The 27,824-nt window shown below is 48.6% G+C and overlaps 15 protein-coding genes across 15 annotated transcripts; 8 read left to right on the top strand and 7 right to left on the bottom strand.

Moving 5' to 3' along the window:
* Nucleotides 1-83: 83 nt before the first annotated feature.
* Nucleotides 84-1,925, top strand: YALI1_A20353g (uncharacterized protein; the record flags this gene model as incomplete). Its single annotated transcript, XM_068281879.1, has 1 exon — nt 84-1,925. The coding sequence occupies one exon, from the start codon at nt 84-86 to the stop codon at nt 1,923-1,925; it is 1,842 nt and encodes a 613-aa protein (XP_068137980.1).
* A 1,458-nt stretch (nt 1,926-3,383) lies between these two features.
* YALI1_A20320g (uncharacterized protein) lies at nt 3,384-5,615 on the top strand (the record flags this gene model as incomplete). The annotated part of the gene is made up of 1 exon (XM_066094042.2): nt 3,384-5,615. The coding sequence occupies one exon, from the start codon at nt 3,384-3,386 to the stop codon at nt 5,613-5,615; it is 2,232 nt and encodes a 743-aa protein (XP_065950114.2).
* Nucleotides 5,616-7,031: 1,416 nt separating this feature from the next.
* Nucleotides 7,032-8,720, top strand: YALI1_A20283g (uncharacterized protein; the record flags this gene model as incomplete). The annotated part of the gene is made up of 1 exon (XM_500240.3): nt 7,032-8,720. The coding sequence occupies one exon, from the start codon at nt 7,032-7,034 to the stop codon at nt 8,718-8,720; it is 1,689 nt and encodes a 562-aa protein (XP_500240.2).
* Nucleotides 8,721-9,532: 812 nt separating this feature from the next.
* Nucleotides 9,533-9,904, top strand: YALI1_A20258g (uncharacterized protein; the record flags this gene model as incomplete). Its single annotated transcript, XM_500239.3, has 1 exon — nt 9,533-9,904. The coding sequence occupies one exon, from the start codon at nt 9,533-9,535 to the stop codon at nt 9,902-9,904; it is 372 nt and encodes a 123-aa protein (XP_500239.3).
* A 768-nt stretch (nt 9,905-10,672) lies between these two features.
* Nucleotides 10,673-10,894, top strand: YALI1_A20247g (uncharacterized protein; the record flags this gene model as incomplete). The annotated part of the gene is made up of 1 exon (XM_068281878.1): nt 10,673-10,894. The coding sequence occupies one exon, from the start codon at nt 10,673-10,675 to the stop codon at nt 10,892-10,894; it is 222 nt and encodes a 73-aa protein (XP_068137979.1).
* Nucleotides 10,895-10,988: 94 nt separating this feature from the next.
* Nucleotides 10,989-11,556, top strand: YALI1_A20242g (uncharacterized protein; the record flags this gene model as incomplete). Its single annotated transcript, XM_068281877.1, has 2 exons — nt 10,989-11,090; nt 11,134-11,556. 2 exons carry the CDS (start codon nt 10,989-10,991, stop codon nt 11,554-11,556), a joined length of 525 nt encoding a protein of 174 aa, XP_068137978.1.
* Nucleotides 11,557-11,876: 320 nt separating this feature from the next.
* YALI1_A20229g (uncharacterized protein) lies at nt 11,877-12,446 on the bottom strand (the record flags this gene model as incomplete). Its single annotated transcript, XM_500238.4, has 1 exon — nt 11,877-12,446. The coding sequence occupies one exon, from the start codon at nt 12,444-12,446 to the stop codon at nt 11,877-11,879; it is 570 nt and encodes a 189-aa protein (XP_500238.4).
* A 180-nt stretch (nt 12,447-12,626) lies between these two features.
* On the bottom strand, nt 12,627-13,268 carry YALI1_A20221g (uncharacterized protein; the record flags this gene model as incomplete). Its single annotated transcript, XM_500237.3, has 1 exon — nt 12,627-13,268. The coding sequence occupies one exon, from the start codon at nt 13,266-13,268 to the stop codon at nt 12,627-12,629; it is 642 nt and encodes a 213-aa protein (XP_500237.3).
* Nucleotides 13,269-13,899: 631 nt separating this feature from the next.
* On the bottom strand, nt 13,900-15,267 carry YALI1_A20201g (uncharacterized protein; the record flags this gene model as incomplete). The annotated part of the gene is made up of 1 exon (XM_500236.3): nt 13,900-15,267. The coding sequence occupies one exon, from the start codon at nt 15,265-15,267 to the stop codon at nt 13,900-13,902; it is 1,368 nt and encodes a 455-aa protein (XP_500236.2).
* A 2,529-nt stretch (nt 15,268-17,796) lies between these two features.
* YALI1_A20176g (uncharacterized protein) lies at nt 17,797-19,137 on the top strand (the record flags this gene model as incomplete). Its single annotated transcript, XM_500235.4, has 1 exon — nt 17,797-19,137. One exon carries the CDS (start codon nt 17,797-17,799, stop codon nt 19,135-19,137), a length of 1,341 nt encoding a protein of 446 aa, XP_500235.3.
* Nucleotides 19,138-19,323: 186 nt separating this feature from the next.
* Nucleotides 19,324-20,430, bottom strand: YALI1_A20149g (uncharacterized protein; the record flags this gene model as incomplete). Its single annotated transcript, XM_500234.3, has 1 exon — nt 19,324-20,430. One exon carries the CDS (start codon nt 20,428-20,430, stop codon nt 19,324-19,326), a length of 1,107 nt encoding a protein of 368 aa, XP_500234.2.
* A 236-nt stretch (nt 20,431-20,666) lies between these two features.
* YALI1_A20131g (uncharacterized protein) lies at nt 20,667-22,259 on the bottom strand (the record flags this gene model as incomplete). The annotated part of the gene is made up of 1 exon (XM_500233.3): nt 20,667-22,259. The coding sequence occupies one exon, from the start codon at nt 22,257-22,259 to the stop codon at nt 20,667-20,669; it is 1,593 nt and encodes a 530-aa protein (XP_500233.3).
* Nucleotides 22,260-22,468: 209 nt separating this feature from the next.
* On the top strand, nt 22,469-23,251 carry YALI1_A20129g (uncharacterized protein; the record flags this gene model as incomplete). Its single annotated transcript, XM_500232.3, has 1 exon — nt 22,469-23,251. The coding sequence occupies one exon, from the start codon at nt 22,469-22,471 to the stop codon at nt 23,249-23,251; it is 783 nt and encodes a 260-aa protein (XP_500232.3).
* Nucleotides 23,252-23,436: 185 nt separating this feature from the next.
* YALI1_A20113g (uncharacterized protein) lies at nt 23,437-24,036 on the bottom strand (the record flags this gene model as incomplete). Its single annotated transcript, XM_500231.3, has 1 exon — nt 23,437-24,036. One exon carries the CDS (start codon nt 24,034-24,036, stop codon nt 23,437-23,439), a length of 600 nt encoding a protein of 199 aa, XP_500231.3.
* Nucleotides 24,037-25,469: 1,433 nt separating this feature from the next.
* YALI1_A20089g (uncharacterized protein) lies at nt 25,470-26,411 on the bottom strand (the record flags this gene model as incomplete). Its single annotated transcript, XM_500230.3, has 1 exon — nt 25,470-26,411. One exon carries the CDS (start codon nt 26,409-26,411, stop codon nt 25,470-25,472), a length of 942 nt encoding a protein of 313 aa, XP_500230.3.
* Between the last annotated feature and the right edge of the window lie 1,413 nt (nt 26,412-27,824).

Below are 27,824 nucleotides of genomic sequence, written 5' to 3'. Positions count from 1 at the left end.
ACGACAAGGAGGACCCCAAGAAGGAGGACTGGACACCACTGTCGATCCGATGCGTCTTTCTGCTGGCCGTAGGACTGATTCCCATGTCCAAGACAGTGCTGAAGAACCTGGAACTGCGGCTGGCATCCTGTAAGGACTGTGCTATCAACTTTCACATCAAGCGACACGAGATGATGGACACGGTCAAGAACCGCATGAACTATAGCTTGGACCAAGTCAATGCATTTGCGCGTGTCATTCAACAATGGGACACAAGAAGAGTCATTCCACGGCTGGAGATGGGAGTGGCTAAGCTGAATGGACAAGAAGGGGAGAACTTTGACCCACACACGCTGGGAGACATTCCTATCAACACAATGTGGGAAGTCATGTGTGCTCCCCAGCTGATGCAGGACGCCCGAGTCAAAGAGCTATTCATGAAATTGCTGGCTGCCGTCGTGGTGTCCAAACACCCCAACTCGGTCAACCTCTTCAAACTGAAGAATGCCAAGGGAGATCGGACTATATTCCCCGGCCTTGCCCACCTCCTGCTCGATAGCGACCCCAGAATGAGACGATGGGCCTTTATCGATAACATCAAGGAGCTCATTGTCGATGGCCAGATGGAACCATTTTCGGACGCTGCTCTTGCCGAATCTGGCTTCGGAAGCCTCACTCGAGATTATGTCGCCTTGCAGTGCAAGAAATACGAGGAGGAGAATCTGACGCTCGATTTCTTGTCTGGAGGATCCGTCCTATTCATGCAATTGGGTCCTGTATCTATCATGTCCATCTGCAGTCTGGTGAACCTGCCCAAAATGCTGGTTTCATACCTCACCAATCATGAATCGCGTCACCTGGAAGCTGCTCTGTCATTTATGGGTGCTGTCATGAAGATCGGAGACCCCTTCTGGGCGTTTGCTGCACCTATGAACCCTCAGTACTTTCTGGACGGCCTGTTTAAGAACGCTGAGTTCCTCAAACTCAATAGACCCACCCGAGACGGCTGGATCAATGCTCTTCCCGCCTCGGCCATGTCTAAACTCATCACTTTGTCTCTGGAACACAACCATCCTATTCTGTCTCTTGCTTTGAAACGTGCAGTGTGTGTTGTTTCTTCTGCTACCGATGATATCATGTCCCTGTCCGAAAGTGCACTAACGAAGATTTCAGAGCTCAGAGCAACGTGTGAGGCCAATGTTTCTAAACTCGTAGCTCTGCTTGGAGGTGCAGACACTGCCCGTGACAAGCTGGTTCTGTCCCTACTCTGCTCGCTGATCAAGTACGACATCACATGCATGGTTCTGGACACAAAGAAACTAGGCAGCAAATCGGAGCCTGGGTCTGTGCATGTCTTCAGAGAAGGACTGTGGACCCACGTTCTCAAGCTCGTGGAGCCTCCGAGACTCGATGTGGACTTTGCACGAAAGCTATTGGTGGCATGCAAGCCTATAGTCTTTCTGGAAAAGCTCACGATCCCTAAAGAGACCTCTGCCGCCCCCTCTAAGGCCAACGAGGCCCGAACTGCATTCAACAAGGACTTGCTCGCTATTTCAGACTACGTGGCTGACATTTTCAGCAGCGTCAGTATGCTCAAGCCTGCTGAGATTATGGAGCTGGTGAGAGAGCGTTTGGTGCTTATCTTTCTATTCTCCACCTCTTCCAGCATCAACCAGATTGGTGCTTCTTTAGTGCGATCTGCTGCTGCAGACTCTGGAGCATCCGACCGGCGGGAGGGGCTCGGGCAGCCATATTTGCTGATAATATTGTCAACACTTTTGAGGACTACAACGAGTGTCTTGCATCCGTTCGACGAGATCCCACCTTTGGATCCTGTCAGCGGCTCATCAAGCTGGCTATTGAAGTGCTTGATCTTTTGCTCAATCCTCGTGACGGTATGCTTGAGCGACACTCTGACATCAACAAGCCTCTCAGCGATTGTCTAATGACCTTCTGGTCGGAGTCCTGGCAGGTTCTCGAGCCCATTTACAAGCAGAGTGCCAAATGGAGTGGCCGGTACGAGCGGTCTTTCATGATCACCTTCCTTACCGATGTCCTCGACTACTCGTACAGCATGCTGGATTCGTTTGAACAATTCCGAGAAAAGATGCTGCAGTATTCGGGAACAGATAAGGCTCCCGATATGGTGCAGAATATTTTCACTTCTCTGCGTCAGATGGCCGAGTGGCTGCGTCTTGCTGACGTGGATATGTTGCAGAAGTCTGTGGACAACATTTGTCTGGCTCTCAAGCTGATGAAGCGACACAATGCCAAGCTTCCCGACGAGCTGCTGCGGGTATTTGTCATGTTTTCCAAGCGAGTTAAGCGAAGCAAGCTCACCAACGAGCAGTGCTCTCGACTGATTACTGCCACATCTGCTGTGGACAAGGAGCGGGTGGAGGAGCTGTTATATGAGCACAACGAGTCGCAACCCAAGATTGTGGCCGAGCGTCCCAGACCTGTAGGCACCAATGTCGCTCGACAGACTAACATCACTTCCTTCGCAAAGAACATCCCCAACCCTCCTGTTCATGTTTCGAGCCTGGATAAACTGCCCGACAAGAACAAGACCCAGGACTTGTTGCGAGCTGAGCTGCGGGCCCGCCGAGCAGAGGCTGCGAAGCCTGCGCCCGCTCGACCTGCTGGATTCAACAGAAAGCAGCAGGAAGAAGAGGACTCTGAATCTGACGACGAAGACGATACTCTGTTTGCAGCCCAGATGAAGAAGAAACTGGAGGAGACTCGTGCCCGTCGAATCAACCAGATTTCGTCCATGACAAACGTCGGCAGAGCTTCCCAGATGCGAGTGGGTAACACTCCTCGGTTGTCCAATGCAGAGCTCAAGGAGCGGAATATGCGAAGTCGTCTCAACGTTCGGTTGGACAATTTGTATAAGAAGATTCTACTGTGGCGATTCAACCGAGATGGTCATTTCCCCACAGACGATCAAACTCTGACTACTGTTCCTGACAAATTTGAGAATGTCGAGGAGTACACCAAGACGATGGAGCCTCTTCTGTTGCTGGAATGTTGGCAAGGAATCACTCAGGCACGAGAGCAATTCAACTCTAAGCAGCTCTTCAACATCACGATTGGTACTCGAACCTCGGTGGACGAGTTCTTTGACATCCATGCATCAATTTCCGCCGAGACTATGAACAATTTCATTATCAACGACAGCACTTTGATTCTGCTGACTTCTACCGAAGATTCGTCTCGAGAGACGTCGTGTCTCGGTAAAATCAAGGAAGTCAAGGCTGCTGGAGAGTTCTTCGACATCATCATTCGAACAAACAACACTGGCGTGGCCAGAGACGTTAACCCCAAGACTTCTTGGCAGGGTTACAAGGTTATGAAGTGAGTATAAAGGCGACTACGACATTATTTTACATACTAACAACAGCATGGTTACGATTGAGCGTGAATATGCATCTCTCAAGGCTCTCGAGTGGTACGATCTCAAGGACGAGATTTTGCAGGCCAAGGCATCGCCTTTGCCAAAGGGATCACCTTCTCAACTTGCCGATATTCAGAAAACTTACAAGGTCAACGATTCTCAGGCTGCTGCAATCTATGGTTCTCTCAACAACACGGGCTTCTCGCTCATCCAGGGTCCTCCTGGTACCGGTAAGACCAAGACAATTCTCGGTATTGTGGGCAGTTTCCTCTCCAAGAAAGCCTCTGATATTGGCAATGACAACAGACGAATTCTTTTGTGTGCTCCTTCTAACGCCGCCGTGGACGAATTGGTGCTGCGACTCTCCGACGGTATCTATTCCTCTTCTGGTCAAAAGTCTGAGCCCAAGATCATCCGTATTGGCCGATCTGAAGCCGTCAACTCCAAGGTCAAGAAGTATGTTCTCGAAGAGCGGGTTGACGCACTACTCAAGGAGCAGGAGAAAGACAGTGTGGTCAACAGTACTCCCGAGCTTCGTCAGAAGATGAACAAGCTTCTTGACGAGCGTAAAGAGCTGTCTGCCAAGCTCGATGACAACAGTGTCAAACTCAGCAACGACGAGGTGGCCAGTATCCAGTCCCGTCTCATGGTGATCAACCGAGAGAAGAACAAGATTGGATCTGAAATTGATCAACAGCGAGAGAAACATGCTGCCAACTTCCGACGAAAGGAGACCGAGAAGCGAAACCTTAACATTCGGGTTCTCAAGGAGGCTGAAATCATATGTTCTACTCTGTCTGCGTCTTCCCACAACATGCTCAAGAGTCTGGGTGTAGCGTTTGAGACGGTCATCATCGATGAGGCCTGTCAGTGTATTGAATTGTCGGTTCTCATCCCCATGAAGTACGGATGTACCAATGCCATCATGGTTGGAGATCCCAACCAGCTACCCCCCACCGTTCTCTCTACTGTCGCTGCAAAGTCTAAGTATGAACAGTCGCTGTTTGTGCGTATGCAGACCGCCAACCCTTCAGCATTGCATATGCTTGATACACAGTACCGTATGCATCCTGACATCTCTGTGTTCCCTCGTGAGCAGTTCTATCGGGGTATTCTCAAGGACGGTGCAGGTATGGCTGAAAAGACAAAGAAGCCGTGGCACGAGTACAAGCAGCTGGCACCCTACGCCTTTTTTGACGTTGCGGGCAACCAGGAGGCTACGCGAAACCATTCCTTCTTCAATGACGCCGAAGTCCACCTTGCCGACCAGCTATACAGACTCATGTCCAACATGTACGGCAAGATTGACATTGGTATCATTTCTCCTTACAAGCAGCAGGTGCTGCGTCTGAAGCGACATTTCACCCGAGAGTACGGAGGAGATATTCTGGACAAAATTGAGTTCAACTCTGTCGACGGTTTCCAGGGTCAAGAGAAGGATATCATCATCATGTCGTGTGTTCGAGCTTCTCCCGATTCTGATTCCGTTGGTTTCTTGGCCGATAAACGGCGAATGAACGTCGCCTTTACCCGAGCGCGGTCGTCCATGTGGATTCTTGGTAACGCCGACACTCTCAGTCGAAACACCATTTGGAGAAAAGTCGTTAACGATGCCAGAAACAGAGACATGTTGATGGATGGTAACCGACCTCTGCGAAAGCAGGATCTGATTGTTGCTGGTTCCACTGGACCATCTTCTGGCTCTGCAGCTCCCCCCGAGACTCCTACTGGCCCTGCTGCAGCTGGACAGAAGCGAAAGAGCGACAGCAACTCTTACCAGGGCCGAGAGAAGCGCCCGGACAACCGGGACAACCGAGACCGAGACAACCGGTCTGACTCTCGCAACGATTGGTATGACAGCCGAGGAGACTACTACAACGATTCCAGTTTTGACAACAATAGAAACAATGGATCCGGTGACAGGAACGGTGGCCGTGGAGGCTACCAGGGCAACAACAACCGTGGAGGCTACCAGGGTGACCGAGGAGGTTATCATGGTGACCGAGGAGGTCATTACGGCGGAGACTCTCATCGTGGGGGACGAGGTGGTTACCGTGGCGACTACCAAGGAGGACATAGCGGAGGAGAGTATAGAGGTGGATATCAGGGTCTTCCTGGAGGTGGGCGAGGAGGATATCCGCCGCGTGGAGCTTCCAGAGGGAATGCTCCTTATAGAGGTAGTCGAGGACGACCGCCACCCAGCATGTTTGTTCCTTCTAAAAGAGGCCGTGGGGCCTAGCTGGAGGTGTGCAAGTATAAGTAATCATCGATTATATTTTATGAAGGAGTTATATAAGGGAACGAAGAGAATTGAGTAGCATTAGATCGTTTGCTAAAGTGGGTGGCTGCTATAAAGTGCATAAAAGCCACCAGGTTTGAGCCACCATCGGATACCCATCCTGGCTCAGTAACAGTCTCAGAAACACCAATTAACTACATATGATTGTATAATCACATTCAATAGTTGTCTTTATGATGCCCATGATTGCTTGGATTGTACAGTGGTAAGTTTGGAAGTGTTTTACTGTAGATGTCGCCTTAGTATAGTACAAGAAGACTATCTATATAAGGGCGACACATGTTTACGAATCGACTCAGAATTCTTAGTTGATTCAGATGGTACTTGTATTATTGTCGCACACATTAATTATTTGTAGTCTTGAACTGAGTACTTTTGCACTGTCTTATGTTCTCGTACAGCTTGACCTCAAGACATCTTCGAGAATGCATAGACTGCGAAGGGGCTAGAGGGGCTACACTCAATTGTGAAACATACTGTCTGGGACACAATATTAATGTGCATATTATTGCATAGATTGGGGTATGGATTTCATTTTGTTTTCGGACCGGATTGGTCAGTTGGTTGAGACATGAAATTATGCTTGAAATGAAGACTTCTAGTCTATGGTATCCAGGGGCTATTTTGGGTGTTTAATGGAAGGATCATTTGATTGAGGGTTCAAAAAGACCTTGTAGTGCAGAGGCAAAATGGAACACTTGGTCTATAAATAACGACATCCAAGTACAAGCAATTGTACTTGTATTTATACTTGTAGAATTAATTCCCCGGTAGATCCACAATCTATCATACAAATATTCACATTTCTTGTGGCACTCCATTGTTGGATGCAACTCAATTTTCGTAACCATGGTTAGTACATCCATATACTGGAAAGCATGACTGAAGTACAATAGTCGACAGAATTATGGCTGAATCGGGTTCACGTGACACGAACTAATACCGGTGACGACTCGTTGATCTGAGTTTGGCCCTCCAAAACCCATTTTCTCCTTCATTTAAAGGCGCGTCTTTTTGTCTCCTTTTCTTCTTGGCCAAAGTTTCAAGTGAGTTTCAACATACGATTCTGGCTCGTATGGAACGCGAGTCTGAAGGCTAAGTGTGATGAGATTGGCGGGAGTTTCGAACTCAAAAAGGGACTATCAGGAGACTTCAAAGATACGACCAGACCAGATAAATCAATTGTATGGAACTGAAAACGGAGCAGATTTAGATCCATGCCATTATCCATCGTCTCCATACTGTTTCAATCTTTTAATATATATGTATGTACACAAGTCTCTGTTCGTTCCTTTCCCCCCCAAGAACCAAACTAACCCCTCCAACCTCTAGCTACCTGTATTACATACCTCCATCATGCAGACTCCCCAGGTTCTTCCCCGGCTTGTCACCGACCTTCCTCCAAAAGCCTGTCGCAAGAGTTTCTGGCGGTTTTTCTGGCACAACGAGACCAAAAAACCGTGCCAAACCAACGTCTGGATCGACAACTCCGGACAACCGCTTCTATCGAAAAAAGACATGGCCGAAATTGCAGCCCGTCACAAGGCTCTCAAACTCTGCCCTTGGGCGTCCCAAGATCAGGACGACCCAGCTTCATGGTTGAAGATTGCCAGAAACTTGAAAAGAATCGCAAGAGTGTCTGCTAAAGCATCCAAGGTGGCAGGTGACGACATCAAATTCGACTTTCGAGAGCACGAGATTGGCGAGATCCCCGGTCTTCTAGACGAGCTGGAACTACTAGCCTTATCAGATGATCTTGACAGTGTGAATGGTGACACCAACACAGAAGACCTTGACGGTGAAGCTGTCACCGAAGATGTCAACGACAAAATCAACGGTGATACACCTGTCACCACCACCAACGGCACTACCAACCCCCATGTTGACCCAAATATGTTCTACACCAGTGTCACCCTGGCCCCCCGAAGCCATACAAACCAGCTGGTAGACACTGAATCAAAACCCTTCTACCACTCCAGCACCTTTTCTCTTCCAACCCGACCGTCGCCCCAGGGCTCCAATAGCAGCCTGATTCTGACCACTGTATCGCGCCCCGAAGTGCGACTCGACTGTGCCTCCCAGACAGTCTACAGTGCGCGACACGCAAAGACAGAAAAAAGCACGTCCATGCAAAACTTCACGGCCCTCAACAACACTGTAAATAGCCGGGGCCAAACCATATTCACCGATAAGCGAGACGGAAACTACTACCTGTGGGCCACACATCACTCCACTCGAGCTAACGACCCCGACAAGTACTGGTTTTACGTGGTGCGAGCATCTTTTGTCAGTCCCGATGGTGAGCTGACAGCCGTAATCTTTGCAGAGCTCACCCCAAAGACTGGCTGGGTCTACGATCCCGATATGCACTACAGAGGCCATTTTTACCTGGTCAAAGTGAAGCCCATGAGTGCAAAACAAGCCTTTGACTCAGAAACCCAAGCAAACCCTCCCCGTGCGCATGCCATGATCTTCGTCAACAAGATACAAGATCATCTTCCTAGTCTCGAGATCCACAGTAACCAACAGTTCATCAGTTACAAGGACCGTGGTCTCAACTATCACCTCCATTGGGTCGACTGGGACAACCAGAAGCTGTGGCAGCTCTGTCATATTAAACCGTTCCAGAGTCCTCCATGGAACGCTTCCCAGACCCGACCCATCCCCATTCTCTTCAATGGCGGCATGTATCTGATTGAGAGCTCGCAGATTGTCAAATGTTACTTCATCTACGAAGGAGTTATTCCTCGATTGGTCAGTATGCGACGGTGGACTTACGATCAGCCACTGGCATCCAAGGCCATTCTCTGGGCCGACCACCTGGACGCCAAACACGTGGTTCTCCATCATTCGGAGGGATACCACATCTACGATCTCGAGAAGCAGCAGCATTACGAGTCCAGTATAAGCAAAGATCGGGCGTCGCTGTGGAGTCTCCTGGACGGAAAGGTCCTCCAGTTTGGCTACACCCAGACTCTTCTGGACAAGGTGGAGGCCTCAGTTGCCAAAAAAAAGTTGCAGGCAGGAGAAAAAGTTGAATTTTAGTGCCCTTTTTTTTCACCACAGGACAATCTGATATACTGTATACAGTAAAAGTGAAATCCATGCATATGATGGTACGAATCCTAAAACAGCACAATAGATAAGTACAGTACAGTAAGTACTGTAATAGGGTAGCTGCTTCATTATGTTATGACGTGTGATGGTTCAATAATAACCAATGGACTTGTGGATTCTGATTTGCTATTACGCTACTGTATGCAATATCTCGTTCTTGCTGCAAATGAATCTACATGTTCTATACCTATTGCATTAGAAGCTGTATCTATAGATTTTTTCTTATATCGCCCTGTACATGCTGTAGTTACAAGTATTTGTAGCTGTATCGGATCCATCTCTAAATGTCACATATTCTCGAAGGTTTGTTGCATTCCTATCGTGTCACCAGAAATGACATTCCACGGTATCCGGCTTCCCAATTGAGTCAACTAGCAGGTCTACCTCGAACTACGTTGTAGCCCATGTTCTGTTCCCGAGACGAATCTAGGACGACAATGGCGCGAAGACAGCAAGGGAGAGAATCTTGACGATGGTAATGAGAGCGATATGTTGAGAATGGATTTGAGATACATGATTGATACTCGTGGAGAAAAAAAAATCTCTTACCAAAGTGAACCAGACCCCTAACATGTACGAAGTACAACTGCAAGCTTCACATTTGATACGCCATACATGTAGTTCACCTCGACCACAACTGACAGGCCGAGACTTTTGAAACATAAACAGGGTCACAAAGACATGGAAAATGTCCAATATAAATACACCAGATCAAGGTCTCTTTCCATCACCAACCAGCCATGATTCTCCCGTTTCTTTCCCTCGCTTCGCTTGCTCTGGCTCAGACACAACTTAATGCCCCCTTCACATCACTGGCTGTGGGCTTCAAGGGCACAGGTAATCTGCGTCAAACCTATGAGGATATTATTGAGGTAAAGCTAGGGTTTGAACTTGATGCTACCACCACTGAAACAATCCAACCCGGAGACTTCTTTGACATGGTCATTGACGGGATGGTGATGACGAGCCCCTACAGCTTTGAAGTTCTGGACTCTCTTGGAGCCCCAGTATTTGTGGTTTCCAATTTCGAAGGTAACTCCTTCAGAGCTGCAGCTACGGACTACTTCCTTGAGAATGCCCCCCAATCAATTGAGGGAGAGAGATGTGTTTGACGTCATTTCTGCCATGTCTGAAGGGGAGGTCTCTGTTTCAATTGGGGACCTTACTGACTCACTTTCCATCGTGGAATTTGATTTGACAGAACCAGATGTGAACAATTACGCACCTTTCATAAAACCCCGCTACCTTCAGGTTTGCTTCTCCCATTGTCGAAGGATCTTCTCACGAGTTTTGTTGTCACCGTCGATGACAATGTGAACATTGTGGAGCCTAACGGCTTCGTCAGCCTCAACAAATACATTGAATATGGGGACGACGATATTATCTAAAGGACGATTGAACCTAGTCTTCTCGAAGACCTTGTTTTCACTTCTGATCCGGTGTCTTTTACCCTTGTCAACAATGTTCAAGACGAGCGGGTAGTGGCAGTTGCTTTCTCGGTTGAGGTTGATGTAATCATGGAAAACTAGATCAACTGTGGCCCCCTTGTACGTGACGGCGAGGAGCTCGCCAACTACTGTGTTGCGCCCGCCACTGGTGGTGAATGGAATCTAGGAGGTTCAGGATCTGTTCAGGTGGTGGAACAGGAGGAGGAATCTCCAGCTACCTCTGAAACTTCTTCGGCTGAAGAGTCTGCTACCACGTCGGCTGAAGAGTCTGCCACTACGTCGGCCGAAGTTTCGGCTACTTCGGATGAAGAGTCTGCCACTACGTCTGCCGAAGTTGCGGCTACTTCGGATGAGGAGTCTGCCACTACGTCGGCCGAGGTTGCGGCTACTACTTCAGACATAAGTCTACTCATACTTCGGCTGCTACTTCAGATGAAGTGTCTGCTACCGTGTGGAGGAGCTGCCTCTGCCACGAGTTCTATCCTTGAGTCTGCCTCCAATGACGGTTCTGTTACCACTAGAGAAGCCTCTGATTCTGGTTCAATCACTGAAGATGCATCTCCCGTAACAGCTTTCGGTTCGAGTCACTGGTTTGATTTCTTCAATTTTGGGAGATGCTGGCTCTTCTACCAGAGTCGACGGTTCCGCTATTGACGCTTCAGTTTCCGCCTCCCCTGCCTCTTCTGTCTCTTCTGCCACTGCCAGCACCCCTTCTTCAGGCTCTGGAACTTTTCCCACCTCTGTCTTTATGACGAATGTCACTGAGATTGTATCCACCACCTACTGCAAGCAAGGTATTTGTGGCCACACTGTTGTAATTTGGACTACAAAAGTTCCCGTTATCCACACAGTCACCACCTGCCCTACTGTCATTGAGGGTAAGACTCTGGCAGTGGTTGTTCCTTGTGAGATTTGAGACTGAGTCTTTCAAGATCACTGGGAGCGGTGTGACCCAAACCAAGTCCAAACCCACTCAGGCTCTTTCCAGAAAGCCCGTTGATACCGGATCTGACAGTGTCATTACTGCTTCTTCGACTACAACTTCTGCAGCTTTGTCCACCAACACAGATATTCCCGAGCCCCGACCCACCAACTCGGTCGAGATTCTTCTCACAACCCAGACTCTTGTTGAAAGCGGAGCAACCACCACCTTTACTGGCACCATTGTTCTGACCAGAACTATCGACACTTCCTCCACTCCTCAAGCCAAAGTTCCTCAGATTGACTCCGTCCCCACCACTGTCGCTCAGGCCAACACTGGATCCAAGTTGATGGCTCGTCTTCAGCTTGTCCTTCTTCCTCTTTTGATGATGTAATGTAACCGTGCTGTACTACACCGATTGTACTGGTTTTGTACAAAATACTCTGTAGTGCATTTTATATTTTCTACTTGTTATCAATACTTGTAATCGGCTTTCCTCATAATGAACTCCCACCAAAAACTCAACTACAATTATGCACAATCTCCTGTACGACCGTTGGAGACTTGCTTCAGGAAAGCAACCTTGTTGAGGCCAACTACAGCCGCCTACGATACTGTACAAGACCCCATCCAAATAAATAATGCATTCCCTCTATATGGAATCAAGATCCGCAAATTGTCCTGGACCGGATCCGTGAACATGTCCAGAGCGCGTCAGTTTCTGGTCGGAGTAATCCTTCTAGGTCTGATCTCAATGATATCCTCTTCATAGTCATCATCCAAGTCGTCATCAGAACTCTCGTCCTCATCCACAAGCCGTCCCTCGGCCCGAGCCTTGGCCTTGCGAGCAGCTTCACGGGCAGCCAGTGCTTTGGCCGCATGGTAGTTACCCAGCTCGTCTTTATCCGTGGGCTGTGTCAGGACCATACGAACCAGGCTGTTGTCCTCGAACACTTCCCGGAGCAAAAACCGCCTGTCCAGATCCAATGCAGCTTCATCCTGGATCGAGTCAATGCACGGTTTCGCGTGATGAGGGTACAGCTCCATGAAGGTGGCTTTCAGCTTGTCGGCCAGCTCTTCGATCGTCTCATCTGGATCACTCACCAGGTACAAGAACCTCTTTGCAATGTGGTGTGTGGGTCGTAGGGGGTCGCTTCGGTAGACGCTACCGCCTATCTCGAGGGTCGGGATGGGTTCCAGCACGAATATCTTGAGTCTTGGTTTCATGGCTGGCGTTGGAGTGGGACCAAGGAGTTGCAGATTTTGGTTCCTAGTCGCGTGCATTCTCAAGCGCGCGTTTATGTACCAATTTTTTATGTAGACTTTTTTGCAGATCGTAACTCTAAATACAGTGGATTCTCTTCTGGCAAGGCAGACTTTGAAGAACTACAAACACACATCACCACTACAGTACTGGAATTTCCTAGATTGAGCATGACAGGATGACAGCGACATTTTTGATTACTACAAGTTGAGCAATCTTCGGGGACCCTGTGCAAAGACCCGGATGCAGTGCTGGATGATGATGGCCCGTTCTTCCCGACTCTTGGGGGTGGTTTGGAGCTGATCTCCAAAGAAATGCTGCCAAATCATCTCCAGGTCTTCGTCCTGGTAGTGGTTTCTGTGAAGCGTACCATAGGAACCCATGGATGGTGGCTGCTCAACGTCAGACGTGACAGTGAAGGCGTAGCTGGTGGAGAAGATGTCTGCCAGTTTGGTCTCCAGCTCGTACTTGGCCTCACTGTCCAAATGCGCAATGTTGTCCACGTAATCCGTCTTGGCAAATTTGAGCAGCTCCTGTCTCTGTGTGTAGCACGCTCCAGGTGGCGATGTAAACATGGGCTTAGCCTTGGGGAGCACCACGTAGTCCCGACTCTCGAGCCACGAAATGAGCTGCAAATGGGTCATTCTGTCAAAGATGGTTCGGGTAAGACTAACGACGCGGATGGGCACCGAGGCCGCCGACGTGGCCATATCGAGAATCTCCACATATGAGGCGTCTTCGGGAATGTGGAGGTTGCGCACCTGCAAAAAGAGCTCCAGGGTGCGTACACTCCATTTGGACAGTAGCTCAACGTCCTGGTTGGAATATTCAACGTGGGGCATGGTGTGTTGAGAGAGACTGTTGCAGTTTCGGAATCCACTCGGTGGCGGTGGAGGATAGGTGACCTTGTCATAATTTGACATCTTGACGTTTTGCCAACAACAAAAACTGGAGGGTGCCAAGTTCGTCTTGTCTGGGGGATATTATTATTATGTGCTCCCCGGAACTGGGAGGTCAGATGAAAACATCTGAGTATACAGGACATAATAATATTGACGTAGACAAGCTGGATGAAAGTGGAGGAATAAATTGAAACGGATGATGAGAAATCAAATACTCATTCTTGCATCAGCAGTTCTGATATTCACCACCAATGCCACCAGACACTGAACTCTACTCGACATATCAGGGGTAACAAAGAGGCACTTACACCTCCTTCATACAGCGTCCTGGATGCCATCAGCTGTCATGTTGATGAATGGCAATAGTTGGGAGCAGTGTCAATGATATTGATACTGTACTTTTGGATGCTGACATGAATGGAAAGAGTCCTATTACGATATAGCACAAGCATTAGTCGTATAAAACAAACAACCGTCCGGGACCTGGTCTCACCATATTTCAGACACTCCAGCTACAGTACACTTCAGAAGCCTACATAAATTAAACAAATGGTAAACTAAATACTTAGACCTATTCCTTCTTCTCACCCCGTACAAAAGAGCCACTATCTGGAGTATGAGCAGGAGTATGGGCCACCAAAATCTCAGTTGTGTTAACAATGACACCGTCAATGGTCTCTCCAGCGGACTCCAGAATGTCATATGCGTCCATACCCTTGAGTTCTTGGTCTTCATCTACTCGGAGCTTCAGGCCCGGAATCTTGTCCACCACAAAGCAGAGAATATAGGTGACGACAAACGTCCAGCCAATAGTGGCTCCCAGTCCAGCCAGCTGGTAAGGGATCTGGACCCAGTGGTTGGCAATCCAACCTCCAGCAATAGCGTCTTTACTGCCATCCATATCAGTCCAAGTTGAAGACGCAAAGAAGCCGGTAACGAGGGATCCCATACATCCACCAATGGCATGGAGATTGAACGAGTAGATGGCATCGTCGACTCGTAGCCACTTGTTCACGTTTATGGTCAATCTACACACCAGGGCAGTCATGATGCCTCCAGTGAAGGCAGCCCATGGCGCAACGTAACCACAGGAAGGAGTAACAGCGACCAGTCCTGCAATAGCTCCTTCGCATGCACCCATCATAGAAAATTTTTTGTGGAAGATCTTATCGTAGATGACATAAGTCATTCCAGCTGCAGAGGCACTCAAATGGGTGTTGAGCATGATGTAAGCTGTCCGGGTGTTGACAGCCTGGAGAGTCCCGGAGTTGAAGAACAGCCAGCCATACCAGATGAGAGTCGTGCCAATCATAGACATTGTCGCATTGTGTGGTTTATAGGCATGGAATCTGGGGGTGATTTTTCGTGGTCCCAGGAACATGGCATAGGCCAAAGATGCGGTTCCTCCAGCAATATGAACAGGTGCTCCTCCAGCAAAATCCAGCGTGCCTAGAACCAGCAACCAGCCCTTGGGTGCCCAGAACCAGTATGCCAGAGGACAGTATACCACTGTAGTGAACAGAAACCCGATGATCTGCGCCGGAATCATACGGCCTCTTTCGGCTGTGCTCCCTAAAAAGATCTGAACAGTGCAAACGGGAAAGAAGACGGAAAAGATGAAGTAGGCTGCACTGGGAACGGGACCTCCTTCGACCAAGGGACCAGGGTTCGAGTCCTTGAGGAAAGCCATGTTCAGGTTTCCTAGAAAAGAGCTTCCATCTCCTAATGCCAGGGCATAGCCCCAGATCCACCATTGTATCGTGACAACAAACGTGGTGATGTACGATTGAACAATCACCTGCATAGCACTGTTCTTCCTGAGCATACCCGCGTAGAATAAGCCAATTCCCGGAGTGATAACAAACACTCCAGCCGATGCCACCAGCATGTATGCGGTGTTGATGGTGTACTGAAGAGACTCGAGCGTGGGTTCAGACATGGTGCTTGAGTGTTTGAGATTGCAGGTTCAGCTCCCAGACATGGGGACTCCAGGCTTTACATAGACGAAGATACTTATTTAGGCTATCAGATAACGATCGTACTGGTCTCCATTAATCTGCATCCATATCCCGACTCGTATGTGTCAGTGTTTGAATTGTTAGATTTGAGTCTGGGTCTTATCAGGGACAAAGTTCTATATCCAGCGATAAACAATACAGGGTAAGCGAGAGAGTAGCGAATACGAAAAAGAGGTGGACTATATATATAAATTGTCGCCAAGAGAAATTGTCCCATCTCTTGGCATCTTGGCGTCGACATCTCCTCGACGACTATTTCACCTTCGCACAATCCCTGCTGTCGGGCTCTTATCTTGGTGACCTCCATCAACTTTAGATAAGCAGCTTGGAGTGTCTCAAGTTCGGACGTGATTAGATATACCCATCTTTGTAAAGGTCTTTAGGCTGAACTATTGATCCACTTTGCCTTGTTCTTGTGCCTCGAGGGTTAGTACTGTACGCAACCGTGTCAGGGAAGACAAGGGTATCGAAGCAGGGCAGGGATCTCAGTCAGGGAGGACAACAGAGGTGTTGCTGGAGAACCAACAGATCATAACAAATGTGTGAAATGATGTTTCATTTACGGCCCTGTGACTAACACGGTTTTATACCGGAATACTCCTTATCTGTGCTGCCTGGTCCAGTTCTGGGTGCCCTTGTCCAGATAGTGATTTCCAGACGCTAGTCGCTCCCCCAAGAACTAAGCACGTGTACATCAAACACCGCATAGCTCTAATTGTCTGGTGATAATGATACTTGGAAGCGTCTTCTTATTGTAGGTTTCATTACTCACCGACAAAGGGGGGCTCTCTCTTACAGGCCCTCCTGATAGCTTCAGTAAAGGTGGATCCCAATGATCGCAAGATTCGTTGAAAAAGGCCGGGGAAAGCGATAAAGCGAGACCAAAAGCAAAATTATCTCACACCTCTCACCCCCCGCCGGCTAGTCCAATCACAAACCATGAGAAACAACACAGTCCTTGCATCTCTCTGATGCTATCTCCCGAGGTAGTACTAATTTTGCATCACAGATGCGAGATAAATGTTAACTTCGAGAAAAGCGAAAGAGATAGAGGAAAAACGTGTCCACATCGGTCGTCTCACATGTTCATGCGTCCCAGGAATATAAATACAATATCGAGGCCGTCATTTTGCGTGTCCAGGTCCGTGCCAAGTTTTCGGCCAATCATCGTGTTCCGTTTTTGTTCCATGCGCAGTTGACGCGCAATCGTCACAGCCACCGTATGCGGGTTTTCATCCGCCTCCTGCCGAAACATCATCATGGCCGGAGGAAAGGCCACCTCAGAGGAACAAGCCCCTTGCTTAGATCCCAGTCTTTTCTCGCGGGTTGCCTGATGGGGAACCCGTCACTGTATCATGACATCACCCCGCCTGTGGTGCGCGAGGAAAAGAGAGCAACTATATCGTTTAACACGCAGTCCTGGGATTTTGGGTTCGGACAAGTCACCGTCGAATGAGACGAAAAGTAACGATATGTAACGAGCCCTGGGAGGCTAATGGCTTAGTCAAGGAGAAAGCGAGTTAAAGAATCTCCTGACAGGTTTTATTCTGGGCAAATGGGGGCGCTATAATCATTCTACGGGCATCTCCATTTCGCGCAAGCACACATGCCTCCTGGTTAATGTTCCATGTCTAGTTAAGGAACTACAGTTATAGAGCGAAAAAGAAAAACCAAGACAGGCGAAAAAAAAAAAAAAATTAGACAAAAAAAAAAAAAAAAAAAAGAATTGGACGAACATGCCAACCTTGCTCCAAAGACCGCATGGCACACATCGATCTCCAACCGTCCCAATGTGCAAGAGGGAACCCGGGGTATTCTTGGAGGGAGAGCGGTGTCCGAATCGAGCACTCCCGGTCGAAAAATCGACACCTGGCGCCCCTCTACTTGTAGCTCTGTGGGTTGTCTTTCACCCCACTATTTACACCCTTTCGTGTGTCTCTTATTTATTCAGTTTAGCCTATCTTTGGTGCACCTCGGCTTCGCTCCCCTAATGCACCCCTCAGAACTCAAAGCAGCCTTCAGTCATAGACTCCACTAGAAAATCGAAATACTGTTTTCCTTCAACCCGAGATCTCCACTTGTACAACCATGGCATCTCTTTACACAATCGTTATCAAACTGGGTGAGTACGACAGACGCAAGAGGAGAAACGGGTCTCAAAGAGCACAAAAAAATGCCCTGACCGACAGCGTGAAAAATATGGGATCAGGAAGTGATTATCGCAGTGGTGGGGATCACCAGACACAGTGGTGTTGTGTTGAGTGACAGGTACAGAGGATACAGTGGCATTTGTGAATGGGTCGTGAATGCCCGTGTAAACTGATCCCGCAAGTAGTTACTTGGACACCGTTACACACATCCTACTCCGACACACTGCTGATACTGCTACCACACCGATACTGCTGTAGCAATGTTAAGTGTGGGACAAGATCCCGTGATGTCAGTGCCACATGGTCCCCTCATATTGCGCGACATACAGTTACAAGTCAGACGACGTCATCATCCATCAATCGCCAAACCAATTGCTACCCTCCGCACCCCGTACTAACCCAGGAACCTCGTCCCTCGTCGATGAGGTCACACGAGAACCCCGAATCGCCAACATGTCTCTGTTGGTCGAGACCATCGTGAAGCTCAAGCGAGACGGCCACAGAGTCATCATTGTCTCGTCCGGAGGTATTGCTGTGGGTCTCAAGCGTCTCGGTATCACCGATCGACCCAAGGGTATCGCCGAGGTCCAGGCTGTTGCAGCCGTCGGACAGGCCCGTCTTATTGGTCTATGGGACGATCTCTTCAGACAGATGGGTCAGCCCATTGCACAGATTCTGCTGACCCGAAACGATCTGGCCGACCGAACCCAGTACCTCAACGCCACAGCCACTCTCAATGAGCTGCTGAATATGGGTGTTATCCCCATTGTCAACGAGAACGACACTTTGTCCGCCTACGAAATCCGATTCGGAGATAATGACACTCTGTCTGCCATCACTGCCGGAATGGCCAACGCCGACTACTTGTTCCTCATGACTGACGTCGACTGTCTCTACACTGCCAACCCCAGATCCGACCCCACCGCAAAGCCCATTCTCATTGTCGATGATATCTCCTCCCTGAAGGTTGATGTCAGCTCTACCGGCTCCAACGTCGGAACCGGAGGTATGACCACCAAGCTGATTGCAGCTGAGCTGGCCACTTCTGTCGGAACCACCACCGTCATCTGCAAGTCTTCCGTCCCCGGAAACATCCGAGCTATCGTCAAATACAATCAGAAGTACGACGTCGAGGCCGATGCCAAGGAGATTGTCACCCCCGCTTACCAGGCGCAGGAACTGGAGCGACTGGTGGTCGAGGACGTGCCTCTGCACACCAAGTTCATCGCCGACAAGGAGCCCATCAAGGATCGACAGTTCTGGCTGCTGCATGGTCTCAGTGCCGCTGGAAAAATTTACATCGATGCTGGCTGCTACAAGGCTCTTACACGGAAGAATCGAGCTGGTATGCTCCCCGCCGGTCTCCTCGGAACCGTCGGCACCTTCCACACATCCGAGACCGTGTCTATCCACGTTGGTCGAAAGCTGGAGGATGGTGGGTGGATCCCCCATCCCGACTTTGCCGATATGGAGGTTGGACGAGCTCTTGTCAACTACGGCTCCACTGAAATGGAGCTCATCAAGGGCCTGCAGAGTAATCAGATCGAGAGTGTTCTTGGATTCATGGATTCCGAATATCTTGCATTCCGAGACAACATTGCCTTCCTGCCCCATACTAATGCCCCCTCCAGTCCTGCTTAGACTGCAATTCACACCATGATTTGACAATATATATATATGTATAGATAAACGTTGAACGTTGTAAAACCGCTCTGAACTGTACAGTATGTACTTGTACTTGTAAATGGGTTGTAATGTAGTGACTACGTATATGCTAAGTATGTATGTGTGTATAGATGCGCGTGTTTGGTGTCTAAGCCACGTTTGTTAAACCGTGGGCCAAACGAAAATCCACATGATATGCTCCTTTTGAACAAGATATGCTTCGAACTTGGCCTTCAACATGCTTTTAAACAGGGGGACCGTGTATTTTCCGTCTTTTCCGACCAGCTCCAGGTTAGAGCCCTTCTGTACGAGCTCACAGGTCATATCTGCTGTGGGATCAAAGACCACTTCTATTTCGAAGGCAGGAGGGTTTTGTGTGTCGGGGGTTTTGGGCTTGAATTTTCGGATCGAGCGTGTGATGATGAAATTCTTGTTTGATCCCGCAGACTTGACTTCTTCCACAAGTCTTTCCTTCTCCCGTTGCTCCTTATCCATGCTCACCTTATCCAAGACATCAGGCTTCCACTCCATACCTGGAGGCATAGGCATGGGTGTATCATCCGGCTTTGTCTTTGACTTGTTCTTTGCCACCGGATCATCTCCACGAGACTGCAGAATGTTGCCTGCAACAGCATCAATATCATCTGCCATGTTATCATCTGACGAGGATGATGCCTCGCATGATGACGTCTCTGAAGACGATCCCATGTCAACGTCTTCACCCGAGACCCCCTCGTCGCCCTCGGCCCTGAGTTTGATTGCTGCCGGCGTGCCCTTGGCCGTGAGATTGGGCAGTGTGAATTCTCTGCTCAGAACTAGCCCATAGTTCATCTCCACTAACCCCATGCATGTCTCGATCAAGAGAGACTTGACCTCAATGGACGACATGGAGGCCTCCAGAACCGACAGAGACACCACACAGTCCCACACGTAACACAGTTGCTTTTTGTTATCGGTGTCCTTTCGCTCCTTGCCCAGCACCACAGGCATGTGCCAGTCGATGCCCTGCTCTAGGTTGCGAAGAGTTTCTGGTCCAAACGGAGTATCGGGGCTAGGAACATTGGAGTCGTAACAGACGTTGAGAAAGACCTTGGTTCCTTGTTGCTTGCCCTTTGCGGAGGTTGCCAATCGTGTCTTAATAGCATACACTGGCGTCGGGTGTATCGTGACCATTGCTTGAGATGATGTTATAGCGAGGAACCTTGATTGTTGATTTATTTCTAATAGTGTAAAGTTGAAATGGGAACATACATCATACCAGACAGTCATGAGTGGAAACGGAAATGTGACTGAAACTTGGCAGATACCGGGAAAAGGGCGCCAAAATTTATCATCAACAGCTCACATAGACCTAACTGCACTTTTCGAACGCGCTGACTAAGCAGTTGTTTGAATTTTTTTCTAGAGTGTAGAGATACCCCGACCCACGGCGCCGATGGTGAGTTGTGATTTCAGTTTGGCAAACGACAAACAAGTCTATAATAAATACATTGAGTAATAAATAGTTATATGTGGTCCTCGGTGATCTCTCCGATTGTTTCTTCTTCAACCTCTTCTTCCTCCTCGGCCTCCTTGGTCTTCTTCGATTTTCGTTTAGGAGCTCTGATAGTGAAGACATCTGAAAGCTCTGCTATCAATTCGGCCGGAAGATGTCTCTGGGCTAGAGGGAGCACATCAGAAGAGTTGTTAATGAGCCTCTGTCGTCTCATCAATTGTGTCACATCTTTTGGTTCCACTGTCTTCCTCTTGCAATGGTCTGTATAAGCTGCTAGGTCATCTGCGGCCTGGTCGAAGAACATTTCTGAGGAGGTGACTAGCTCTTCAATGACGCTCTTATCCACATTGTCTCCGGTGATAGAGGCCACCAATGATTTCAAGAAGGGACGAGGGAGGATAGAAGGGGGCAGGTCTGCTGTAGCACGTTTCCTCCTTGGTCTGCGGGCAGCAGGCTTCTTTGTAGGTTGGGTAGGCACTTCTTCGTCAGAAAACAGAATGGGATCGTCTTGTGGCACAGGATCTTCTTCAGGCGAGTCGAGTTCGATATTGACATCTGGCATGGTCTCGACTGGCTGACTGAGTGCCATCTCTTCATCGACAACCTCGTCCACTACATCACCAACCACGTCATCCGAAACAAAACCCTCTGGTGGTGGTGAGAACGGAGCCTCAGCATCAGAAACAGGTTCATTATTCTCTTCTCCCCCCTCATCTTCTGGTCCATCGTAGTCCATGACTGCTCCTCCAAAGTCCTCGTCGCTGCTTGCAGCCATATCATTACCAATCTCTTCTCCAAACTCCAGATCCATCTCGGGAAGCATCTCGCCTTGCTTGAATGGCGTCAGGGATATTGGCGTCTGGCCACCATCCACCTCCTCTTCAGCACCATTGGTAGTGTGGAAGATGTCACTGATACGCGTCGCATTAGACAGTCGAGACATGACACTGACCCGTCTGTGCAACTCCACAGAACGAGCAGACATCATGGACACATCTCCTACTCCCACAGCTCCATCAGGTGTAGGAGAACCCATACTGAGTTGTCCCATCATGCCTGTGGCGTCTGAAAGACGACCTGAAAGCCGTTCCGACAGTCGGCCGGATAGTCGAGATCGGGCAGAAGTCGGCGAAGCATCTTGTGACTCTTCAGTCTCTCGTTCCTTACTCCCTGAGCCAGCTATCCGATCCTCCTCATCTATGGCCTGTTTCTCACGCACCATCACGCGTGATAGAGCTCTGAGGATATCACGGGGTGTCATTTGTCGACCGGTGTCTTCTCGGACACGTCGAGGAGTGGCTGCTGCTTGTGCCAGTCGTTGTTTCACGCGGTTGGTTCGCGGAGTCGCCGCCACCATCATCTGGTTGGGCGTGTTCGGTAGTCGGTTTGGCGTTTTGTTGGGCGTTTCATGGTTAAGTCTTTGTCGCTTGACCGAGCTATTCGGTCCCGACGGAGACGAGCCTCGTCTTAACGGTGTTTTCACAGGTTGGTCCATATCCTGAGAATAAAGATCACAACATCGCGTCTCGCAGTGGTTAGACTGATGGAACTTTATCTGATGACTAAGCAATAAGGAGGAAAGTGGCGGACTGTCAAAAAACATAGGTTTCTAATCGATATATCGGTATGGTGACCACCCGATGAAGTTCTTTTTTACTATTTTCACACACGAGTGGAACCAGTGCCGGACCCACAACAGATTATGATTGAACTTCCTCGAACGCGCAACTCTATTTTGAAATAGTGCCTGTGTGATGCAACCAGTCAAAAAAGATTGAAGACTCCATCACGCACTATCAACCGCACAGAAAAATGGCATTCACAGCTTCGGATGAACTAGACGACGGCCTTGCATACACCTTTGACACACACTCGGACACGGAGGCTGCGGATCTGGCTCCTCTTGAGGACGAGGAGGAGGAGATTGTCAAAACCAAGAAGCGAGTTCTGCCCGAGTCCAACGGAGACAAGCCCCAGAAGAAGAAGAAGAAGACCAAGAACGAGTCCGCGGTCGAGAAGAAGAAGGAGAAGGCCGAAAACTACAGCCAGGCCAAGGTCGAACTTGCCCTCAAAGATTCCGCCATGATTGCGGACTTCATTGCCGCCAAGGTGCGAGCCAAGAACCCCGATCTTTCCAACATTGAGATCAACGAGCTGACCATCAGCGAGAAGCAAATCAAGGAGACGGCCTCATGGCGAACTCCTCGAGTCGATGACAAGCTGGCCCGATTTCTGGAGAAGAATGCATGTGACAAGTGGACCATTGTGCTGTCCATCTCCGCCATTCGGGTGTGTGACGTGCACCGAAACCTCAAGCCTCTCAAGGCCGGCAGCATCAAGTTCATCAAGAAGAACACTATCAAAAATGACACTATTGCCGTCGAGAAGACCCAGGCATCTGTGGGTGTTGCTACCCCTGGCCGTCTGTTGAGATTGCTGGACAGCAAGGTGCTGACTCCCAAGGATATCAAAGCCATTGTTGTGGAGAGCACCTATTTGGACTCCAAGAAGAACTCTGTTTGGGATCTGGAAGAGACCATTCCTGCTATCAAGCGAGTTCTGGACGAATCTGACGCCAAAGTTATGTTGTACTAGGCTGACAACTAAACACGGAGAGGCTGATTGCATGGGTTATAAAAGGAAATACATACTAATACTATTGATACTACAGGACGACAAACGGGTATGAAGGAATGCAAATAAATATATAAATAGCTCTAGTTGGAAGAGGTTAAAGGGTGTGGGCTGCATCTTACTGTACAGCAAGTACTCGTGTTCGACTAGTACTGATTAAGCCGACGTTGTGGTTTGCCATATTGGACCCGAAGATAGTTGCAGATGGGTGTGAGTAGTTCCAGCAAATATGTCTCTGCAAACCACGTTTCGAAACGATGAGATCTGAAGTTAGTTGGAGACAATGCAACTACCAGAGCGCCATAGTAGAAGTTGTTCATGAAGTCGGCGACGTCGGCCCAGTTGTCTTTTTGGAAGAAGACGCGCATCATGCGGACTTTCTCAACATCGGTCTCCATGTTGGAAAAGTGACACAGTAGTGGGCCAATGTGGGGATACACATATCTGATGAGAGTGACAAAGAAATCTGCCACACACTCAGACTTCATGAGATTGTCCAAGGCTTCTCGGGGCAAGATGATGGGCATCTGGTTGAGAAAGTTCTGCGAGGGCTCGTAGTCACACTCCTCGAACATCTCGCTCTGAATACTCGAATTCATGGCAATGGGCAACGAGTATAACTTGTCCCACAACTCTGGGTCTAGGGAGTCTGCCGAATAGTTGATGTTGTGGAGATGGGCCAGCACCTGGATGAGCGGCTGGATCTGCGACATGCGCCGTTTCAAGCATTTTAGCCGAAAAGACATGGCGGAAGGGTGGTATATTAGTGACACAGGGGTGGCCGCAGCTACTACTTGCAATAAATGGACGCATTTATAACTTATGGAGGTATGGTATTTTTGGGGCACACCGACGCCTCACGTGCGTTATCTCCGCACATGACATGAGTTATGCAGGCGAATGAAATGGTGAACGTGCCGAGTCGTCCAGGACGATCCTGTAAGTGAGAGGCTACTGTATATCTACATATCGTGGCGCTCTACATTTAAACAAACTTGGGATAAACTATTCGAAATACTCGCTTAACTATACAACCGTAGAATTAGATGTAGCCTTGAAGTGTTTAGTCTCAACTGTTATATCCAAGATGAAGTGAAATATGTACGATAACCGTACTCGTACATCACTCTCACCTAATCAGAAGAGATGGGACTCATGTATGAGTACCCCACCTTTGTCTGGCCCGAATTCATATGCCATTTGTCCTCAAATGTGGCCTCAGGAGATGTCATATTGGAAGCCTATTTGTTGAGGCTCGTAGTGCCGTTGCTGAGCCCCATACTTCCTGCCATTTGAAGGCGGAATGATATCGGAGATTGGAAGCAAGGCCTCTGTTGATAGTGGTGGCGTAATTATTGTATACTGTACGAGAAGTATTATGCTGTAGCTGAGATGATAGGGCAAGTACAGCCACAGTCTGAGCATTGTACACTGTACGTACAGTTCCTGTGTATGTACATAGTCTACTTGCAGTGTATAGCTCTCTTTAAAGAGTTCAGTTGCACCGTTCTTCTCGAAGCTAGATACAACCCAATCTGGTGAAGTATACTACTTGTAGTTGTATATGCAGAAAAAAAAGTACAGTATGTACATACTGCAGTTGAACTACAAGCATTATAACGACTACGTAACTGTAACGTATTGAACTATTGACAAATGATACTACAAGTAGTCGTCATTCTATTTTCTTGTTCTACAGCATCAAAACTGACACTGATCTTGAGTGCCTTCGGGACCAGGTGGGGCCATTTTGTTTCTTTGAAACTCCCTTGGGACGACTGGTACCAACACTCCGACTGTCTATTGGTTCGGTACCACAGATAAGGGAGATTAAACGTATTGAACATAATACGGGCGACCTGTTGGCCTCAGGTCAGAGTCCAGCTGGTGGCAAACAAGCCATTCGGAAATCCGACGAACTGAAGGAGACAATAAATGAGCAAACAAGAGAGACTCGGATGCATTAAAAGTATGTACTGTACATTCTGTTGGTTGGATATTCTCGTTACACGCTCAAACGTCATTGAATGCCCGGACATATCGTGTTATTGACTCGCCGTAGAAGCACCTTCCATGATCTGCTTAATCAGAGTCATGAGGTGTATACTACACCTCTCATAGTGTACTCAGAATACAATCAGTTAGCTATGGTGTGTCGTCTCGTCGTACCGAGTCCCTCCTACTCCACCTTTACAGTACCATTCATGCAGAGACTTTGGTGGTGGTTCTCGATCCAGACCTTGTATCCGTCCGAGTTCATGAGAGGCTTGCATCGCAACGTCAGCTCATTGTTGCAGAACAGGGGGAGCACGTTCTTGTACTCAAAAGCAGCAATACGCTTGCCGGGCAGATCCTTCTGAATGACGCCGTTCATCCAGGTCAGCATGAGAGTCACGGTAAGAGGTCCATGCACGATGACAGCAGGCAAAGACTCCACTTCTCGAGCATAATCGGGGTCATAATGAATCTTGTGTCCATTGAAGGTCAGCGCTGAGTACCGGAACAGCAGTGTTGAAGAGGGAACAAAGGACACAGAGTGGGTAGCTCTATCCGGAGGGGAGATTATCTTTTCAAAGGTAGCACCTCGTTTCTGACCCGTTTCGGCCTTCATATAAATGAGAGTTCGTTTCTCAGTGACAGCAGGCTCTTCGGCCGGAGCAGAATCGTTTCTGAGATCTCTCTGGATCGTAACCAGCAGCTTATCACCTGATGTGCTTGATCCGGGCTCTCTCACCTGAACCAGAGATTCGGAACATGTGGACTGTTCACCCATGGACAGCTGCCGTCCCTTGTGGAACTCCACAGAGCCTCCCAGCCACATGCGGTTGACATATGGTTCGCCTGGAGCCTGTTGTTCAGAGTACCCGTCGGATGCGAGGGTGGGTTCAGGGTCGCAGGGGTTGAAGTAGGCCATGTGGAAGCCCGGAGGCACGGCATCACCCACCTGAAACTGCTTTTCGGGCTGCTGGAATAGATGACTGATGGAAGTCTTGAGCATCTGAGATTGGGTGGGAGAGACATAATCGAGCTTTCTCCAAGGAGCCCGAGCCTTGAGCGCTGCAATTGAGCTGGCTGTGCTTGATGACGCTGTAGAGTAAGAACGGATGAACTGTCGTAGCATGACTGTGATGACTGAGTCTTAACGGGATGTGATCCAAATCATAGGAGAAGAACTGTGGGGAATCATGCAATGCAACTTTAACCCTCGGGTTATCGTCGGAGAAATGAGAGGGTGCTCTGTGGGAATATGGAGGGTGGTGGGACAACGTGGGGTCCTTTAATTGTAGGTGACTGGAGGTTGAAATGCAATTGAGCGCGTTATTACTAAATTGGAGTGCCTTTAGATATGCTTGGGGGTTGCTGTATCAACGCAACTATTGACCCAACTACTTATTACTTTATAGTTGGCCATGTTGTGATAAATATACTACAATAGGGCTCAAAACAGCATTGACAAGGCAGAAACTCTTCATATGTATTTTACGCTGAGATAAGAAGATCTGAAGAATGAAATGCGAATACAAATATGCAACTATCTGGAAATACATTCTTCCACCATAATGGTCCAAACGACCAAACACTTGCCCGCATTTTTATTTTTATAATACCATAATACATTCAGTTGTGTAATCTCAACAAGCGACATCAACCAAACCCGACAGCTGCTTCTACTAATCACTCTAACCCAACATAAGTAACTCTAACAAAACAGTATTATGTTATTACAGTATAAAAAAGCACACTGAGGATTCTACAGTTCACCAAGAACAGTACATACAGCACCGTACCACGTACTGAACCGTCGGTGATAATGTGAGTGTGCCACCATAAACACCACTGGTGACCCATTCACGTGACTTATCTACCTCCGCGTCTCATCTGCACACGACACATTATCATCCTTTCATTCTCTACAATTAGGACTTAACGGAGTTAAGCTGCTCCCGAAAGAAGCGACAAGGAAGAGACGGAGTCGCATGATTTTGGGGGCTTGAAAAACGAGACACTAGCGCGCTATTTTATAGTGTTTGCCGACGTATATGTGTTTGGATTTCAATTGTCTCGGTTCTAAAAGCCTCACGTAGACAACACGCCAGGCCGTTGGCCGCCCAAACGTCTCCCCAGCGTGTATCAGCAACCACAGCGCTTCATTGCTATTCTCCTGCGCAGAAAACAGAACAAGCGCCAATCGGCCTGATTGGGAACCAAAAATTGAAGGTTACTCGGGAGTGAGTTTTTCCGGGATGGTGGAGAACTGAGGGGGCATATGTCATACAAATGGACTAATATCGAAAAGTGAGGGCCAGCGAGCGGTATGGGAGTATATCAAATCATGAGGAATTGAATCCAACTTGTTAGATGGTCCATTTACCCTCTATTTCTCGTTATAAATTCCCTCTTCTCCTCCTCTAATTCCCGCTTATCAGGAATAAACTACTCAGGTGCCTGTCGGACGCAGCTTTTATCCTGCCGAATTCCTTCTGTCCCCGGAACGTACACACAAGTAGCAGTAACCACCGGTCGCTAATGCACG

The sequence above is a fragment of the Yarrowia lipolytica genome, chromosome 1A, assembly GCF_001761485.1.
Source record: "Yarrowia lipolytica chromosome 1A, complete sequence".
Lineage (NCBI taxonomy): Eukaryota > Fungi > Ascomycota > Dipodascomycetes > Dipodascales > Yarrowia > Yarrowia lipolytica.
Note: the sequence above shows the minus strand (reverse complement) of the source record. Positions and strands in the feature narration are given on the sequence as shown.